Below are 19,771 nucleotides of genomic sequence, written 5' to 3' on the forward strand. Positions count from 1 at the left end.
ATGATCGGCCCTTTAAGACTGTAATAAATGTGGTTTAACCATATTTCTTTTTATTGAAAGAAATCAGAGCCGAAGCCCACACATGACATGACAGGGGTGATAATAAAGCTTCAAATGACATTCAAACATACATGTCATGGGTACACAGTACAAGCCATCATTGCCGATGGACATTTAACTGATATCAAGGAACTGAGGAGTGGAAAGGAGGGGTGAGGGTCAATCAGGGGGGGGGGGAGGAAGGGAGGGAAACAAGAAGGCGAAAAGACTTCTGCTCTATTACACAAATTTCCTATGAGCTTTCCATGGAGACCACAATTTTAGGAAGCGAGAACGTGAGTTGTTCTCCCAATGCGCAAGCTCCTCAAATCGGTATATCTGATCCACTTTGTCAGACCACATGGGAAGAGACGGTGGGGACTCATTCTTCCACAGAAAAGGTATGAGTAATTTAGCCGCAGTAAGCAGCATGGTCGGGAGATCATGCTTAGAGGGAGTAAAAGAGCTATTGGGACACCACAATAGAACAAGTTTAGCGTCTAACAATATCTCAGTGTCGCATATCTGGTTGATCAATGCCTCAATCGACGTCCAAAACGGTTGAATTTTAGGACAGATCCACCAAATATGCGACAAAGAACCCGTGCCTGTACCACATCTCCAACATACTTCAGGGACCTCCGGGTTGAGTTTATGCAAAAACTCAGGTGTCTTATACCACCTGCTGAGAAGCTTAAAGGAATTCTCCTGGATCCTCACACAACGATTGAAGCCGTGTGAGTGGGTCAGGATGAACGCCTTCTCCGGCTCAGTAAAGGACAAGGAAAGCTCCCGTTCCCAGGAGGTCATATAACCCAGCTCTGGAGGTAGGGTGGAGAGAATTTCTCTATACATCTGAGATAGCGGTCTTAAGGGAGGTTTGGTGGTCAGAATCTTCTTTTCCAGCCAAGAAGGGGAGCTATTACCCTTAAAAGGTACAATACAGTTTTTAATATCCCGTCGGAAAACCGCTAACTGGAAAAAGGGTGCAGCTTTGACCTCTGGGAGGTCCATCACCGAATCCCATTTCAAACTACCATCCGGGAGAAGGACATCCCGCAGAGAAATGTCAGCGAGTTTAGACCAAATCCCGGAGGGGTTTAACACAGCAGGGTGAATGTGACTTTGTAATAGGTTAAGTGGCATGTCGGGATTAGGAAACCTAAAAGTTTGAGACTGAACCATCTTGGACCATTCCACTAACATGCCCTTCCAAACCGGAGAGGAGTAGTAGTGGTTAGCTGAAATAGGCTTAATGCCCCACAGGGTAAGTAACTCTCGGCTTGTAAACAATGCATTCTCCAAACGGGAGCAAAGGGAGGTAGATTGGCGAGATATAGTGGCTACGCATCTACAGAGCTGAACCGCGGTGTAATAAAACTTCACATCCGGCATTCCAAAGCCTCCAAACCTCCCATCTCTCGTGAGAACAGAATATGCTATACGTGGTGATTTGCCGTTCCATAGAAAGCGTGTAAACACCCTACGGATTTCGGTGAAATATGAGTTTGGCAACCAAACGGGGAGGGCTTGCAGCAAATACAGAAATTTGGGAAGAATGAAGGTCTTAATGTAGTTCTTTCTCCCTACCCAGCAGACAAATGGAAGTTTCAAATTCTGTAAATGCGTACGCACAGTTTTCAGGAGCGGTAGATAATTAAGGGAAGCCAGATCCTGAACATTGGCTGATATGTGAGTCCCCAAATACGCAATGTCTCTGGAGGCCCAGGTGAATGGAGTTGCACGCTTAAGAGCATTAATCACTACCTGTGGGCAGGAAATGTTGAGCGCCATGGATTTCCCGTAGTTAATTTTAAAATTGGATACAAAACCAAAGTCTTCAAATATGTCTAGTAGTTTGGGCAAGGCCTCCTTAGGGTTGGAGGTCATGACTAAAAGGTCATCCGCGAAGGCTGCAGTAACATGTGTATAGGAACCGATCCGGAGGCCTTTAATATCTGGGTCTGCCCTTATTTTACACAGGAGGGTCTCCATCACTAAGATAAATAGTGCAGGAGAGAGGGGACACCCCTGCCTCGTCCCGTTAGTGATGTGAAATGGTGGCGACAAAGCACCGTTGACTTTGACCCTGGCAGAGGGGGACGAATATAGGGTAAAAATGGCTGCAATGAATTGGTCTGGGAGGCCAAACTTCGACAGGGTCCGCGACATATAATGCCAGCTGACCCTGTCGAAGGCCTTTTCCGCATCAGTACTCACCAACACCAAAGGCTTTGAGGATCTTTTAGCCCAATTGACAAGATGAAGAAGCCGAACCGTATTTTCCGACCCCTGTCTGCCATGGACAAAGCCCACTTGTTCCTCATGGACAATGTCAGGAAGAACATCCTGAAGCCTGGTAGCCAGGATCTTCGCCCACCACTTCACATCACAATTAAGCAAAGAGATCGGCCTATAGTTACTGCAGCAAGTCGGATCCTTATTCTCCTTATGCAGGACAGTGATGTGCGCCATTAAAGAGTGAGGGGCTAAGGAGCCTCCAGAAAGAAGGAAATTGCACAAATCCCTAAAACGAGGAACTAAAATGTCCTTAAAGGACTTGTAGTAAGTGATGGAAAAGCCATCTGGGCCAGGGCTTTTGCCCGGGGGGATGGACGAGAGCACTTTATGAATCTCAGAATCAGTAATGGGTCTAGTTAGCTGTGACGCCTTGGTTGGGAATACAGAAGGGAGGTCCAAAGTCTGTAAAAACTTATCTGTTGCCTCTGAAAGATCACCTGCAGTGGCCCCTTCAGGGGAAGGCAGATTATACAGAGCTTCATAGAAGGCGCAAAACGATTTAGCAATATCTGGAGTGGATTTGTGTATTTTACCTTTGGGGTCCTTAATAGAGGAAACAAAGGAGTCAGAGAACTGCTTCTTGGCAATCGCCGACATCAGTCTGTTTCCTCTATCCCCATGTGCATAGGCTTTAAATCGTGAGCGCAAGACCAATTTAGCTGAAGTGACATTTAATATGTTTTTCAAACGTACTCTAGCCTCAGTAAGCTCCGCCATATATCGCTTAGCCTGTGACTCCTTGTGAGAGGATTCAAGGCGAGCAATCTCCGCTAGTAAAGCATCTAGGGCCTGCGTCCTTTGCTTCTTCACGTGAGCCCCTAAAGCAATAAGTTCACCCCTCATGACTACCTTGTGGGATTCCCATAATATAGAGGGAGAAGGAGGGGAGTCAGGCGTATCGTTAAGCCTAAAGAATTCGGAAATCCTTGTCTTGATTCTGCTAGCATGGGTGGGATCTAAAATCAGGGTGTCATTGAGACGCCATAGGCGTTCTTTTCCTTGTGGCCCAAACAGGGAGAGATCAATGATAACAGGAGCGTGATCGGACAGTGTGATACTGCCAATCCGGGCCCCAGAGACATTGCGTATATGTGAGTCAGACAAGAACAAATAATCCAATCTATGGAAGGACGACTTGGCATGTGAATAAAATGTATAATCACGGCCACTGGGATTCAAGGTACGCCAGACATCACGGACCTTCAATTTTCTCAGGGCAGTTTTAAGCCTTTTCAAAAGCCTATAAGATACAGACGGTCTACCTACTGAGGTGTCCACCGCCGGTTCTAAGGCAACATTGAAGTCGCCCCCTAAAACTAACAATCCATCAGAGAAGGATGACAGTAAGTCCAGGGTCTGAACGAGCCACGGTACTTGTCCTCTGTTAGGCGCATACAAATTAGCAAACGTAACCGGAGAGTCTCCCAACACTCCTTTTACAAAAATGTACCTACCCTCGGGATCCGCTGAAATAGAGGTATGCTTAAATGGGAGATTTTTGTGCAGAGCAACACTCACTCCTCTACTAGCAGAGTCATGAGTACTATGAAACCACTGGACAAACTTCTTAGGAGGAAGATTGGGGATTTTACCTGTTCTAAAATGAGTCTCCTGCAGAAAAGCCACTGAAACTTTATCCTTCAGGAGGAGAGAGATGATCTGAGACCGTTTGCATGGCTCGTTCAGCCCATGGACATTTAGCGAGGCGACTACAATGGAAGACATAACAGTAGATGTTCAAGGGAGAAATAGCATCTGATACCCATGAAAGTGTCAAAGAGCACATAGTATGTATGAGCAGAATAGGGAAAAGGATGGAAGGAGGGGGTGGGGGAAACAAAAAATAAAATAAGTAAAACATCAATGAACATGTTTAACTGGCAATAGACCAGCTCAGATAGAGCATACAACCAAAAAGGAGTGAGTGCTTCCCCTATCACCATCCAAGACAGGATTGGATTGGCGAGGGGGCAGGAAAAGCACCCGATGGTCTATAACAAAAATAATAGACCAACAACAAAAGATGCGTCCAGCACCGGTAACGATCCGGTCAATACCCTGCAGGTGGGGAACAAAGTTCTCAGTGTAGAGAAAACGTTAAGCATAAAATGAAATACAAAAGCGTCCATTTGCTTTCGTGACAACATATTCCAATGTCAATCGTGGAAAAACAAACAAGCCAGGCACTTTCTAAACCCGATGAAGAAAGTGGCAATGCGTGCCTCCAAACTTATATCAAAAAGAAAGTAAATCAGGTGGGGGCCCTCTCCATCTTGCCTCTACCCGAGCGCTCCTGTCTGCCTGGTGAAGCCTTCTGCCAGGCCGAGACACGTGGTGGAGCCGGCAGGGGGCCACCCTGGTCTGCAGGCAACCATGAGGCGATATCCACCGGAGGGACATCCAGCGAATTCCAGACCGAAGCGAGATCCGCAGGGGATCGTATGGTAAGTACTTTACCGTTCCTGGAGACAGCAAGTCCAAAGGGATATAGCCACCGGAATGGCGTAGATGTTTTCCTCAGGACATCCAGGAGGGGCTTCATCAGACGTCGCTTCGCCAAAGTGGATGGCGCCAGATCCTGGAACATCTGAAACGGCGTGCCTTCATACTCCAGTACCTCCATCTCTCTTTGTTTTTTCAAGAGGGCCGCAGTATCCACGTAGCTTAATAGGCCACAGATGACATCACGTGGAGGTTCCTGAGGCTTGGGCCTGGGGCGCAGCGCCCTGTGTATTCTTTCCACCACAATACCCGCCGCTCTCTCAGGATCAAGCAGCATGGAGAAAATTTTGCGCACTACCGTCGGCAAGGCCTCAGCCGCAATTGATTCAGGTAAGCCGCGTATTCGAATGTTGCGCCTTCGGCTGCGGTTCTCCTGATCTTCCAGCTTTAAGAAAGCCTCATTCAGTAAAGTCTTATGAGCCGCCAGCACCTCCGAAGCTTTGTTTTCGTAAGACATGATGGATTCTTGCGCTTCCTCTAACGCAACCACCCTCTGGCCCAAATGCCTCAGGTCATCCTTTATATCAGAAAGATCCTGTTTGATAGGCGAGAGGGCTGATTCCAGGACCCGTCAGAGAGTCCGCTCTGACATAGGTGGTTCTCTGGGCCTCCTATCCGAGGTATCGGAGCCGCTGCATGCATCGGAGAGGTCTCCTATGTCGGAGTCATGAGCCGCAGATTCCGCCATATTAGGGCCTTTCTGTGCCACAAGCCTCGGCGTTTTCCGGAGAAACTTCTCCATCTCTGGTTGCTTGGAATGTCGCGGGGTCGTCTCTGCACTTCCTCTAGCCTTGTCTTTGCCAGGTTTCCCCATAATAAGCAAAATTATAGGCTTAATTAGGGCAAATGAGCCGGATTGCTGGAGGAGCTCAAGCTCGTGCGGCCATTCAGCAGCGTGGCTAGGCTCCGCCCCCTGTAATAAATGTGGTTTGACAGTAGCAGTTTATCTGTAAGTAAGCAGCTTTACAAAAGTCGCACATCTTTGCGAAAAATTTGCACGTTTTTATGAAAAAGTCGCATGTTCTATTAAAAAGTCTCATAAGATAAGCATGGTCCTCACTGGAGTGAAATTGCGACTTTTTTGCGACTTTTTAAATAGTCCCAATAGTAAATCTGTCTAGAGATTCATTTACATAAGAAAACACACCCACTTTCAGAAAACTGGCGAGCATAGTGCAGAGCAGAAATTTGTGCGCAGTTTTAGCGTTTGGGACTTTTTTTGGGACTTTTTCAGTCCATTATTCTGACCTGAGCTAATGATAAATCTGGCCCTGTAACTTTTACCCAAACCAATAAATATACACTTATTGCATTTTTTTTTAATCAAAGACATGTAGAATAATAAATTTAGAGAAAAATATATACAGAAAGTGAAAAATGTCATTTTTGGGCAAAAATTTCTGTCAATTTTGATTAATATCAAAAAAAGTAAAAATGTCAGCAGCAATGAAATACCACCAAATGAAAGCTCTATTAGTGAGAAGAAAAGGAGGTAAAATTCATTTGGGTGGTAAGTTGTATGACCGAGCAATAAACGGTGACAGTAGTGTAGTGCAGAATTGTAAAAAGTGGCCTGGTCATTAAGGGGGTTTAAGCTAGGGGGGCTGAGGTGTTATGGAAGCTGTAAAATGTATTTTGTAGTGAACTCCTTCTAGTGGTGGATGCATGACAATGCAGAGTTTTCACATTGGGAACAGAAGGAGATCAGCGTCTGGGGCATGGAGTATGGGGTTATAATGTGCAGTGCACTACTGTACCCCTTTAACAAGTTATATGTGGGGGCTAGCCAGTCACAAAATGATTTGACATAGCAACAACATCAACCACCTCTAACAGTCTTCCTCTCAAGCGTTTGCACAGATATAGAGTTACAAGCAATTATTAGAAAGTCTGTCACAGTCTGTCAATTCCCTGTAGTTGCAACAAAAGCCAATTTCCCCCAAATATTTGGTTAGGGTTAAAAAACAGAGGAATGTCTTTATTTCCTCCCCTGCAGTAGCCAAATAGTCGGATGAAGGTGCATTACCCAACAGCTTCCAGTTTCCAAATCCATGTTTCAGGGAAATAATGTCTTATCATCACTGACTTCGGCTTTTTGACAGGAATTATGTTTGATGTCTCCATCCGGGCATAATCCTCCTCGTCCTCGTCCTCAATATTCTGCACAAATAATTCATAGTCTAAGGAAAAAAATAATTGACAATGAGCAATTTAGAAAAATGAATGAAAAGAATGTAGGTAGTGGGAACTGTAGTTAATATGTCACGTGATGGACTCATGCAGGGGCCATATTCACTATGGATCCTGTAAAAATAAAACCCATGGACCAGATTAGAGATAAGTGAATTGGTTAAGAATTTGTTCCAGAAAGATCAGATGGTAAGAGACCCAATTTTTTAAAATTATTTATTTAATGAAAATTATAACAATACATACTATTTATTATACAGTAATACTGGGCATTACAATCACAAGTCATTATCGTTGCATAATAGATCCCTGTAAATCATGATATGGTCACAATGTGAGAACTGCAAAATAGAAAGGAAAAAGAAGAAAAAGCATAAACAGAAGAGAAGCGAGAGCGAGCCATATGTCCCGTAGCGTCATACATCATGCACACGGGAGCGCATAGCATCAAAGGTTACTATGATACTGTGCGCATCGGGCGGCTGCGGGACTACTGCCCTGCATTCATATAATCATATGAGTGCAGGACAATAGTTACACGGGCAGCCCGATGCGCACAGTATCATAGTAACCTATGATGCTGTGCGCTCCCGTGTGCATGATGTATGCCGCTCTGGGACATATGGCCCTCTCACGGACCGTATGTCTCAGAGGGCATACGGTCGTGTGCATGAGCCCTTAGGCTACATGCACACGACGCAAAACATGGATGGCGTCCGTGTGCATTCCGCAATTTGCGGAATGGCAGAGACAGTCATTGATATAACTGCCTATTCTTGTCTACAAAACGAACAAGAATAGGACAGGTTATATTATTTTTGCGGACCACGGAACGGAGCAACGGATGCGGACAGCACACGGAGTGCTGTCCGCATCTTTTGTGGCTCCATTGAAGTGAATGGGTCCGCATCTAAGCCGCAAAATCTGAGGCTCGGATGCGGACCAAAACATTGGTCATGTGCATGAGCCCTTATCCATAAATATTTCTATCTGATGGAAACTATTAACCTTTTGTATTAATTCTTATTTTGCTGAAATTTTATGGCTTTTCCAGTTTTTAGCTATTAAAATCCTAGCTGCGGTTAATATCTTTTTAATCACCTATATATTTCTAGTAGAACTATTAAACCCAGATCTAACAAGGCTATCTCTGGTGTAGGAGGGCATAAACTCGATATTTATTCAAAAACATCCGACCAATATCGGGTCAGTTTAGGACATTGCCACCAGACCTACATTTTGAGAGCGAAAGAATATATTGCACTAGAAATGGAACATGCACCCCAATACTCCTTCCAAACAGAAAAGAATACTGTGTCCCTGTGTTACTCTTTTCTGAATGATATGTGCAAGTCTTCTTCCAAAAGGGAAAAAAAAAAAAGACAAAACAAGTGTCTAAAGGGAAAATAACCCTAGTTATCTGAGTGGTCTTTGTGGGGTTTTGGGGGTACTCTTTCCCAGGGCCGGCGTCATAGTCATAACCTGGCATCCCGGGCAAGTGCCGGGGCCCAATGCTCCTGGTGGGGCCCACTGAGCTGCTATGAGCACTTCCATCAATACAGATGGAAGCTCTCACTGCTGTCATTTCACTTACGCAGTACCCCTTTGGTGGGCCCTCTGAGTCACATGGGTCCGGCTGCTGCAGAGATTTAGAACACGCCCCCTCTACACAGGACCTGCTGCCTGAGGAGAGAGACCGGAGGGCTGGAGCAGAGAAGTGTGAAGACAGTCTGTGAGTAAGTCTCTTCTCTGTGGGATAGAAGGAAAGGGGGGGGGGACTCTTTGATCTGCTGCTGCTTCATTCTATTTAGTTGTGTTACTGTTTCATTAAGCAGTTTGTCTCCATGACACCTGTCCTATCTCATCCTCATGGGGCCCCTTCTGTCTCCTTTCCGCCCTCATGTATCCAGAGCTCCTGTTCCACCCTCCTATCTCCTATTGCTGCCCTGCACAGACCCTCCTGCCACTACTTGTTGTATGAATTCCCCTCAGAGCCCCTTCCACCTACTTGCTGTGTCCACCCCTCCTGTCCATCCAGGGCCCTTGTCTCACTCCTCTGCCTCTCATTATGGTGGCATCTGAACCGCATTCACCATAAGGATCATTTTATCATTGTATGGCGGTGTTATCACTATATGGTGGTGGTATCCAATAACTGCATGGCCATAACTGTATCCCCTTCCATGCCCACACCACTTTTTTTAGACCTGGCACGAGCGAGAAAAGATACAGATTGCGGTGCTAAGGACCTTTGCGCCACAATCGGTGTCAGAAATATGCCTAATATAGACGTATTTCTATATAAATGACCCCCTAATTGTATTATTATTCGGGGGTAGGGCTAATATCTCTATATTATATAGATTCTAGTGTATTATACTGTGCCCTGTATTTCCCAGTAGAAAATGATCCTTGGGAAGCACAGTCCTTATCCCTGACCACCAGGACAAGGTAGCGCTCTGTCAGTACATGGCGGCCTCCCCTCTCCGCCACGCTGCTCCGCTGTGCACTGGTGCTTATTCTGACACTAAGGCTGGGTTCACATCCCATTTGTGCCATCCATTTAATGTATACCAAAAATGTATACGTTAACAGATGCCTCAGACTGATGCCGTACAGTGGCGTTCGTTCACCATACAGTTCCATGGTAGAAAAAAACATATACAGTACAGACCAAAAGTTTGGACACACCTTCTCATTCAAAGAGTTTTCTTTATTTTCATGACTATGAAAATTGTAGATTCACACTGAAGGCATCAAAACTATGAATTAACACATGTGGAATTATATATATATAACAAAAAAGTGTAAAACAACAAAAAATATGTCATATTCTAGGTTCTTCAAAGTAGCCACCTTTTGCTTTGATTACTGCTTTGCACACTCTTGGCATTCTCTTGATGAGCTTCAAGAGGTAGTCACCTGAAATTGTCTTCCAACAGTCTTGAAGGAGTTCCCAGAGATGCTTAGCACTCGTGGGCCCTTTTGCCTTCACTCTGCGGTCCAGCTCACCCCAAACCATCTCGATTGGGTTCAGGTCCGGTGACTGTGGAGGAAGGTCACCTGGCGCAGCGCCCCATCACTCTCCTTCATGGTCAAATAGCCCTTACACAGCCTGGAGGTGTGTTTGGGGTCATTGTCCTGTTGAAAAATAAATGATGGTCCAGCTAAACGCAAACCGGATGGAATAGCATGCCGCTGCAAGATGCTGTGGTAGCCATGCTGGTTCAGTATGCCTTCAATTTTGAATAAATCCCCAACAGTGTCACCAGCAAAGCACCCCCACACCATCGCACCTCCTCCTCCATGCTTCACCGGGGGGGAACCAGGCATGTAGAGTCCATCCGTTCACCTTTTCTGCGTCGCACAAAGACACGTGGTTGGAACCAAAGATCTCAAATTTGGACTCATCAGACCAAAGCACAGATTTCCACTGGTCTAATGTCCATTCCTTGTGTTCTTTAACCCAAACAAGTCTCTTCTGCTTGTTGCCTGTCCTTAACAGTGGTTTGCTAGCAGATATTCTACCATGAAGGCCTGATTCACACAGTCTCCTCTTAACAGTTGTTCTAGAGATGTGTCTGCTGCTAGAACTCTGTGTGGCATTGACCTGGTCTCTAATCTGAGTTGCTGTTAACCTGCGATTTCTGAGGCTGGGGACTCGGATGAACTTATCCTCCACAGCAGAGGTGACTCTTGGTCTGCCTTTCCTGGGGCGGTCCGCATGTGAGCCAGTTTCTTTGTAGTGCTTGATGGTTTTTGTGACTGCACTTGGGGACACTTTCAAAGTTTTCCCAATTTTTCGGACTGACTGAACTTCATTTCATAAAGTAATGATGGCCACTCGTTTTTCTTTACTTAGCTGCTTTTTTCTTGCCATAATGCAAATTCTAACAGTCTATTCAGTAGGACTATCAGCTTTGTATCCACCTGACTTCTCCACAACACAACTGATGGTCTCATCCCCATTTATAAGGCAAGAAATCCCACTTATTAAACCTGACAGGGCACACCTGTGAAGTGAAAACCATTTCAGATGACTACCTCTTGAAGCTCATCAAGAGAATGCCAAGAGTGTGCAAAGCAGTAATCAAAGCAAAAGGTGGCTACTTTGAAGAACCTAGAATATGACATATTTTCAGTTGTTTCACACTTTATTGTTATGTATATCATTCCACATGTGTTAATTCATAGTTTTGATGCCTTCAGTGTAAATCTACAATTTTCATAGTCATGAAAATAAAGAAAACTCTTTGAATGAGAAGGTGTGTCCAAACTTTTGGTCTGTACTGTACGTTAACGTATACATTTTTTACTTGACTCTACAGGATACAAAAACATGGAGTGCTGCACATTTGTATACATCAAACCGATAGGAAAAACGTGATGTGAACCCAACGGGGGGGGGGGGCAACGTACAAAAATTTGCTGTGGGGCCCAGTCAGTTCTACCTACATCACTGCACATCTCCTTCTCTCCTCCAGGCCCGGCCCAGCAGTGACGTCATGACGTGTGTCTCACTGCTTCAGCGGGCCGGAGGAGAGAAGGAGCGCAGGGAGCTGCTGTTAGTGAATGACAGGACTGCCGGCTCCCCTGCGCTCCAGCAATGAAAGGTATGTGAGGGGGCCACTGGGGGGTCATTCATTACACTGTGAGGGCCCCTTACACAGTATAATGACTCCCAGTGCCCCCCATTTAGTATAATGATCCCCATTGACCCGCCATTCAGTATATTGACCCCCAGAGCCCCCTACATACAGTATTCCCGCAGTGTGGGGGCTACTGGGGGTAATTCTGAATTGGGGCGACTGGGGGTTATTATTCTGAATGCAGGGCCACTGGGGGTCATTATACAGTGGGGGGGGGGGGTTGGGGGTTCATTATACTGTGTAAAGGGCCACTAGTGGTCATTATACCATGTGGGAGCCACAGGGGAACATGTAAATGTAAAAAAATGCCTCATGGGGGCCCACTGGGATTTATCGCCCACATCAACCTGGTGCCAGTCCTGCTCTTTCCCATTAGGCCTAGTATGCATGTGTAGTATTGTAGTCCAGCTAACGCTGCTCTGTATTTCTGTGAATATATATGCAAACTAGCATATCTTACTCCTGCTGGCATCAGAAAGCCTTAGTGTTCTTTTCTTTTTAGAAGGAAAGCTAATTTGCATACCTTTGGGTATCTGGGAAAGATATTCAAATTAGCTGTTTATCAAAAAAAAACAAAAAACAAAGAAGAAAAGAACAGTATGCCTGTCTGTGATGCACTCAGAACATATTCCAATTTGCATATTTGTTTCCCAGAAATGCAGAGCAGCATTGTATGTCAGTATAGGTTGGCACTCTTTCCTATTGGTAGCTCACTATTTATTCAAACAAAGCTTTGGTATTATTACTAGTGATGATCGAGCACCAAAGTATTCGGGGGTTCGAGCCGAACACATTGCTATATTCGTGTGCTCGGCCGAGCACCCGAGTATAATGGAAGTCAATGGGAGACAACCAGGCACCCCCTGCTCTGAAGAGGGTAGGGTGCCTGGTCCATTGGAGAAGGTCAGAAAGTGACAGAAACACCACCGAAATGGATTGGGAACAGCATGGGGATGATGTCTGGATGCATCTTGGACTCCCAGGTCGCTGCTGGGAACCATGTTGTCCGAGTTGTACGCCACTTTTACAGACTGACAAAAATACGCACAAACCCCCCTCCCCCCAAAAAAATTATTTTACAGGAAAAATTGTTAGGAAACATTCTTTCCTGTATATTCAATTGTATAGAAAGTGCAAGTGCTGCAAAAAATTACAAGCAAGAGGTAATAAAGGAGGGCCTCATTCACATTGTGGTACAATTGTTCTGGTAGTGGGACTCCTAAACTCATAAAGCCTATGCACTGTAAAAGGGATGCCAAAAATTACAAGGAATTACAAGGGCTGCCAAAACACCCTTTGTTACACATAAAGGAGGGCATCATACACACCCTTGAAAAATGATGATTGATAGCCTGCTGGTGACCCTCAAAAACATTAGGAGCAAGGGCCTGCTGATCTGACCATCTAAAACCTTGCCGCATTTGTTACTCTAGATAACCTCTGAGCAATTGCACGTCCCCGTGACGGTGACAATCCATTTGGATGTCTGCCCTATCAACTTTCGATGTTCTTTTCTGCGCCTACCATGGTGATCACGGGTAACGGGGAATGAGGGTTCGATGCCGGAGAGGGAGCTTGAGAAAGGGATACCACATCCAAGGGAGGTCAATGGCTGAAATCTGATTGGCTGTTGTTGCCTTGCCCCTTTTTTTTCCTAATTGTGAACCACCCAAAGAGGGTGGGTCAAGTTATTAAAGCACAAGCATCCAAGGAAGGCAGCAGGCGCGCAGCAATTACCCACTCCCGACTCGGGGAGGTAGTGACGGTAAATAACAATACAGCACTCCTTGACGGCCCTGTTTTTGGAATGAGTACACTTTCCGTTAACGAGGATCTATTGGAGGGCAAGTCTGGTGCCAGCAGCCACCTTGCTCCCGGCCTACACAACGTTCACCCAGTGTGCCATCATGGTGAGGATTGTGTTGACCAGACTCTTGGCTACTGAGACTGGACTTGTAGGTGAGGGCCTGCTGCCGCTTTCTTGACTCTAGATAACTTCTAGGCGATCGCATGTTCCCGTGACGTCGACGATCCATTTGGATGTCTGCCCTATCAACTTTGGAGAAATTTTTCAACAAGGACCTTCTGGTATAGCACCGTTTTGTCATCATTACTAGAGGAATGAGAAAAGAAAAGTTCTCTTTGTAGCGAGGGTCGAGAAGGGTGAACAACCAGTAATCCGTGTTCTCTAATATGCATATAACGCGAGGGTCGCGGGAAAGGCAGCCTAATGAAGTCAGCCATGTGTGCCAGATTACCAACAGGCAAGACTTCGCTGTCGTCATCAGAAGGTGAGCTGACCCTGTAAAAGATTTTAGGTGAGGGCCTGCAGTTGAGTTGACCATGTAAAACATTATATGTGAGGGCCTGCTGCTGAGCTGACCCTCTAAAACATTAGTGGCTAGGGCCTGCTGGTGAGCTGACCCTGTAAAACATTATATGCTAGTGCCTGCTGGTGAACTGACCCTGTAAAACATTATATGCGAGTGCCTGCTGGTGAGATGGCGCTCTAAAACATTATATGCGAGTGCCTGCTGGTGAGCTGATGCTCTAAAACAGGGATGCTCAACTTGCAGCCCTCCAGCTGTTGTAAAACTACAACTCCCACCATGCACTGCTGTAGGCTGATAGCTGTAGGCTGCCCAGGCATGATGGGAGTTGTAGTTTTAGAACAGCTAAAGGGCCGCAGGTTGAGCATCCCTGCTCTAAAACATTATATGCGAGTGCCTGCTGGTAAGCTGACACTCTAAAACATTATATGCTAGTGCCTGCAGATGAGCAGACTCTGTAAAACATTCGGATAAGCTTATCTGTTATAATGCCACCAGCAGCACTAAATACACGCTCAGACAAAACGCTGGCGGCAGGGCAGGCCAGCACCTCCAAGGCGTAGAGCACAAGTTTGTGTCACGTGTCTAGCTTGAACAGTTGTAAGATTAGTAGTTGTAAGGCACTGAAGGATTATTTAGGATGCTGACATGGTCTGCTATGTACTCCTTTACCATCTTCCAAAACTTTTCCCTCCTTATACCACTAGGCCGCGCTTCAGGGTGAGGTTGCTGGTGGGGTGTCATGAAAGTGTCCCATGCCTTGGAGAGTGTTGCCCTGCCTTTGTTGGAACTGCTGTGTGTTCCTCTTGTCTCCCTTCCTCGGTTGCCTCAGGAAGTACGGACTCTGCTGCTAGCATTATCAGATGGAAAATTTTGGAGCAATCTCTCAACAAGTACCTTCTGGTATTGCATCGTTTTACTCGTCCTCTCCACCACAGGAATGAGAGATGAGAAGTTCTTTTTGTAGTGGGGGTCGAGAAGGGTAAACACCCAGTAATCCCTGTTGTCTAAAATGCGTAGAACGCGAGGGTCGCGGGAAAGGCAGCCTAACATGAAGTCAGCCATGTATGCCAGAGTACAAACAGGCAAGACGTAGATGTCGACATCAGGATGACTCTCCATCTCCTCATCCTCCTCCTGCTCTTCTGCCCATCCACACTGAACAGATGGAATTAAAGTTCTATGGGTACTACCCTCTGTAGCAGAGGCAACTGTCTCCAGCTCCTCCTCCTCTTAATGGTCCAATTTGCGCCGAGAAGACGAACTGTGGGTGGTCTCGCTATCACCCTGTGAAATGTCCTTCCCCATTTCTGTCACGGACGGTGTACAGGAAACAAGACAAAGCAACATGCATATATGACTCACTGGATCCAAAGCTAAGGTACCAAAAGGGAGACCCCTGCACAAGACCTAGCACTTTCCCTGGCTGCTCAGCCTATGCAAAGATCCCAAAGGTGGATGGTTGAATATCCACGTACCTCGACTATACACCCCCTGAATACACTACAATAGTGAGGGGACACGGCGACCGGTTCCCTACACCAGACACGGAGGGAGTCAGGGTCACCTGGGATCCAGCAAACAGAAAATAACAGATAAATGTACAGCACTTAACTTTGTAGCAGACTGGGAGACAGGATCAGCATGCACACACACTCCAGGAAAAAGTATAAGTAGCCCAGTAAAGCATTATGGGGAGGAATTTAAAGGGAAGCAATCAGTCCAACTACATGACAGCTGAGAGAGGCTAAGGAGATGAGGAACTGAATACCACAACAAAGAAAACTCAAGGAGGAGGTTCTGAAAGGCCTCTGTCAGAGCTTCTCAGCTGTCTGGTTGTGACAGTACCCCTCCCTCTACGAGTGGACTCTGGACACTCAGAACCCACCTTCTCAGGATGGCACCTATGGAAAGCCCTGATGAGACGAGAGGCCTTAATGTCCGTCACTGGGACCCACATCCTCTCCTCAGGACCATAACCCTCCCAATGAACAAGGTACTGAAGAGAACCGCGGACAAGACGAGAATCCACAATCCTAGAGACCTGAAATTCAAGATTCCCATCAACCATAATTGGAGGAGGAGGCAAAGGCGAGGGTACAATGGGTTGAACATAAGGTTTCAATAAGTACTTATGAAAAACATTATGGATCTTCCAAGTCTGAGGAAGATCAAGACGGTAGGCAACAGGATTGATGACAGACAGAATTTTGTAAGGCCCAATAAACCTAGGACCCAACTTCCAGGAGGGAACCTTCAATTTGATATTCTTGGTAGACAACCACACCAGATCACCAACATTCAGGTCCGGACCAAGCACACGTCTCTTATCTGCCACACGCTTATATCTCTCACTCATGCTCTTTAGATTATCCTGAATCTTTTGCCAAATAGATGACAAAGACGAGGAGAATCTGTCCTCATCAGGTAAACCAGAAGACCCCTCTCCCGAGAAAGTCCAAAACTGCGGATGAAACCCATATGCACCAAAAAATTGTGACTTATCAGAGAACTCCTGACGACGGTTATTTAAAGCAAACTCAGCAAGGGACAAAAAAGAACACCAATCCTCTTGATTCTCCGCCACAAAACAGCGCAGATATGTCTCCAGATTCTGATTGACGCGCTCTGTCTGGCCATTCGACTGCGGGTGGAAAGCAGAAGAGAATGACAACCGAACCCCCAAGCGAGAACAGAAAGCCTTCCAGAATCTGGAAACAAACTGCGTGCCCCTATCAGAGACTATGTCTGAAGGAATACCGTGCAATTTGACAATGTGATCAATAAATGCCTGCGCCAGCGTCTTAGCATTGGGCAAACCAGGAAAAGGGATGAAATGCACCATTTTGCTAAAACGGTCCACCACCACCAGAATCACAGTCTTCCCCGAGGAACGAGGCAGGTCCGTTATGAAGTCCATGGACAGATGTGTCCAAGGACGGGAAGGAATGGGTAAGGGAAGGAGAGGACCTGATGGCCGTGAATGAGGGACTTTGGCACGAGCGCACGTCTTGCAGGCTGCCACAAAACCCTCAACCGACTTACGAAGCGCAGGCCACCAGAATCTCCGAGCGATGAGATCCAGTGTGGCTTTTGCCCACAGGTGCCCAGCAAGGACCGTATCGTGGTGTTCCTTAAAAATCTTGTGTCTTAAAGCGAGAGGCACAAACAACCTCCCAGGAGGACAAAGATCAGGAGCCTCTGACTGGGCTGCCTTCACCTCTGCCTCCAATTCAGAAAAAAGAGCAGAGACCACCACACCTTCAGCCAAAATGGGACCCGGGTCTTCAAAATTCCCGCCTCCCGGAAAACAACGTGACAGGGCATCTGCCTTCACATTCTTAACTCCAGGGCGGAACGTGACAACAAAATTAAATCTTGAAAAGAACAAAGACCATCTGGCCTGTCTCGGGTTCAGACGCTTGGCTGACTCCAAGTAGGCCAGATTTTTATGGTCAGTAAACACGGTAATCGGGGATCTGGCTCCCTCCAGCCAATGGCGCCATTCCTCAAAAGCCAACTTGATGGCCAACAATTCCCTATCTCCCACATCGTAATTTCTCTCTGCGGAGGAGAGTTTTTTCGAGAAAAAGGCACACGGTCGCCATTTGGCAGGAGAGGAACCCTGAGACAAGACCGCACCCACACCCACCTCAGAAGCATCAACCTCAACAATGAAGGGTAAAGAAATATCAGGTTGCACCAAGATGGGAGCGGAAGCAAAACTCTCCTTGATATTAGAAAAAGCCTTACGCGCTTCTACTGACCAAGAAGAAAAATCTACCCCCTTTCTGGTCATATCAGTGAGTGGTTTAACAACAGAGGAATAATTCAAAATAAACTTCCTGTAATAACTGCCAAAGCCCAAAAAATGCATCAGCGCCTTCTGATTCTCAGGAAGCTCCCACTCAAGCACAGTGCGGACCTTCTCGGGGTCCATGCGAAAACCAGAAGCGGAGAGAAGAAACCCCAGAAATTGAATTTCTGGAACCGCAAACACACATTTTTCCAGTTTCACATATAATTTATTCTCCCGCAGAATGAGCAAGACCTGACGTAAATGTTCCTTATGAGTTTTGAAATCAGGAGAAAAAATCAAAATGTCATCCAAATACACTAATACAAATTTTCCCATCAAATGATAAAAAATGCTGTTCACGAAATGCTGAAAAACGACTGGGGCATTCATCAAACCAAAAGGCATAACCAAATTTTCAAAATGGCCTTTAGGGGTATTGAAGGCCGTCTTCCATTTGTCTCCTTCTCTGACCCTGACCAGGTTGTATGCCCCTCTTAGATCTAATTTGGAAAAGACTTTAGCCCCAACAACCTGGTTAAACAGGTCCGGGATTAGAGGAAGCGGATAAGGGTCACGAATAGTGATACTGTTCAGCTCTCCGAAATCCAGACAAGGTCTTAAAGAACCATCTTTTTTCTTAACAAAGAAAAAAACAGTGGCAACAGGTGACTTCGAGGGTCGTATGTGTCCTTTTCTCAGACTCTCAGAGATATAAGCACGCATAGCGATCCTTTCAGGTTGGGAAAGATTGTATAAACGAGATTTAGGCAGCTTGGCGCCTGGGATGAGATTAATAGGGCAATCGTACTCCCTGTGCGGGGGCAAATCCTGAACTCCACTCTCAGAGAAGACATCCGAAAATTCAGAGAGAAAAGATGGTACAGTCTTAGTAGCAACCTCAGAAACAGATGTCGTGAGGCAATTCTCTCTGCAAAAGTCACTCCAACCATTTATTTGCCTCGCTTGCCAATCAATGGTGGGATTATGTTTAGTGAGCCAGGGTAGCCCCAACACTAGAGGAGTAGGCAAACCGCTAAGGACGAAACATGACACATCCTCAACATGATCATCACTCACAATTAAACGGATATTGCGAACTATGCCCTTTAATGATTTCTGAGAAAGTGGAGCGGAATCAATAGCAAAAACAGGAATATCCTTTCCCAAAGTGCACACCTGGAAACCATGAGTTATTGCAAATTGACTATCAATGAGATTGACCGCTGCTCCACTATCCACAAAAATCTCACAAAAAATGCTCTTGCTCTCTAGCGCCACCCTAGCAGGCAGGACAAAACGGGAACTACAAGCAAACGGAAAACCTTCAATTTCCGCCTCAACCCTGCCAATAGTAACAGACGGAACATTTTTAAAAGATTTTTTCCTCTTTGTTTCTTTATTACTCCCAGAGAACTGCCTGAATCTCCTAGAGGGACAAACATTTGCCAAATGATTTATACCTCCACAACAAAAACAAACCCTCCCATGCGGGCTGAATCTTCTATTGTCAGAAGCAATCAACCCCAGCTGCATGGGCTCCTGCTCAGAAGGGTCTGACAGCGGCTGAGACCCCTGCGCACAGAATGGGACCGCTGCACTGTCTCGGGACTGAGTATGACAGGAAGGAGAGACCTCTCCTCTCTCTCTAAGACGCCTGTCAATACGAACGGCCTGAGACATAGCAGAGTCCAAGGAAATAGGCCTTTCATGAAAGACAAATGCATCTTTCAATCCCTCTGAAAGACCATGGCAAAATTGACTTCGGAGTGCAGCATCATTCCAACCAGTATCAGCTGCCCATCTCCGAAATTCTGAGCAGTATATCTCTGCGGATTGTTTACCCTGGCATAATAGACGTAGTCTAGACTCAGCCAGAGCAATACGATCCGGATCATCATATATCTGACCCAGGGCTAAAAAGAATTCATCCACTGAACGGAGGGGCCGTGCCCCCTCCGGCA

At 46.1% G+C, this 19,771-nt stretch overlaps 1 protein-coding gene across 1 annotated transcript in view; it reads right to left on the minus strand.

The window, feature by feature from the left end:
• LOC122940146 (alpha-2-macroglobulin-like) overlaps positions 1 to 19,771 on the minus strand; it is a 178,929-nt gene that overhangs the window by 91,550 nt on the left and 67,608 nt on the right. Inside the window, exon 6 of the mRNA XM_044296544.1 lies at positions 6,869 to 7,022. Within this exon, the coding sequence (XP_044152479.1) occupies positions 6,869 to 7,022 (154 nt within the window). The remainder of the gene's footprint in view (positions 1 to 6,868; positions 7,023 to 19,771) is intronic.

This window comes from Bufo gargarizans, chromosome 6, assembly GCF_014858855.1.
Source record: "Bufo gargarizans isolate SCDJY-AF-19 chromosome 6, ASM1485885v1, whole genome shotgun sequence".
Taxonomy (NCBI): domain Eukaryota; kingdom Metazoa; phylum Chordata; class Amphibia; order Anura; family Bufonidae; genus Bufo; species Bufo gargarizans.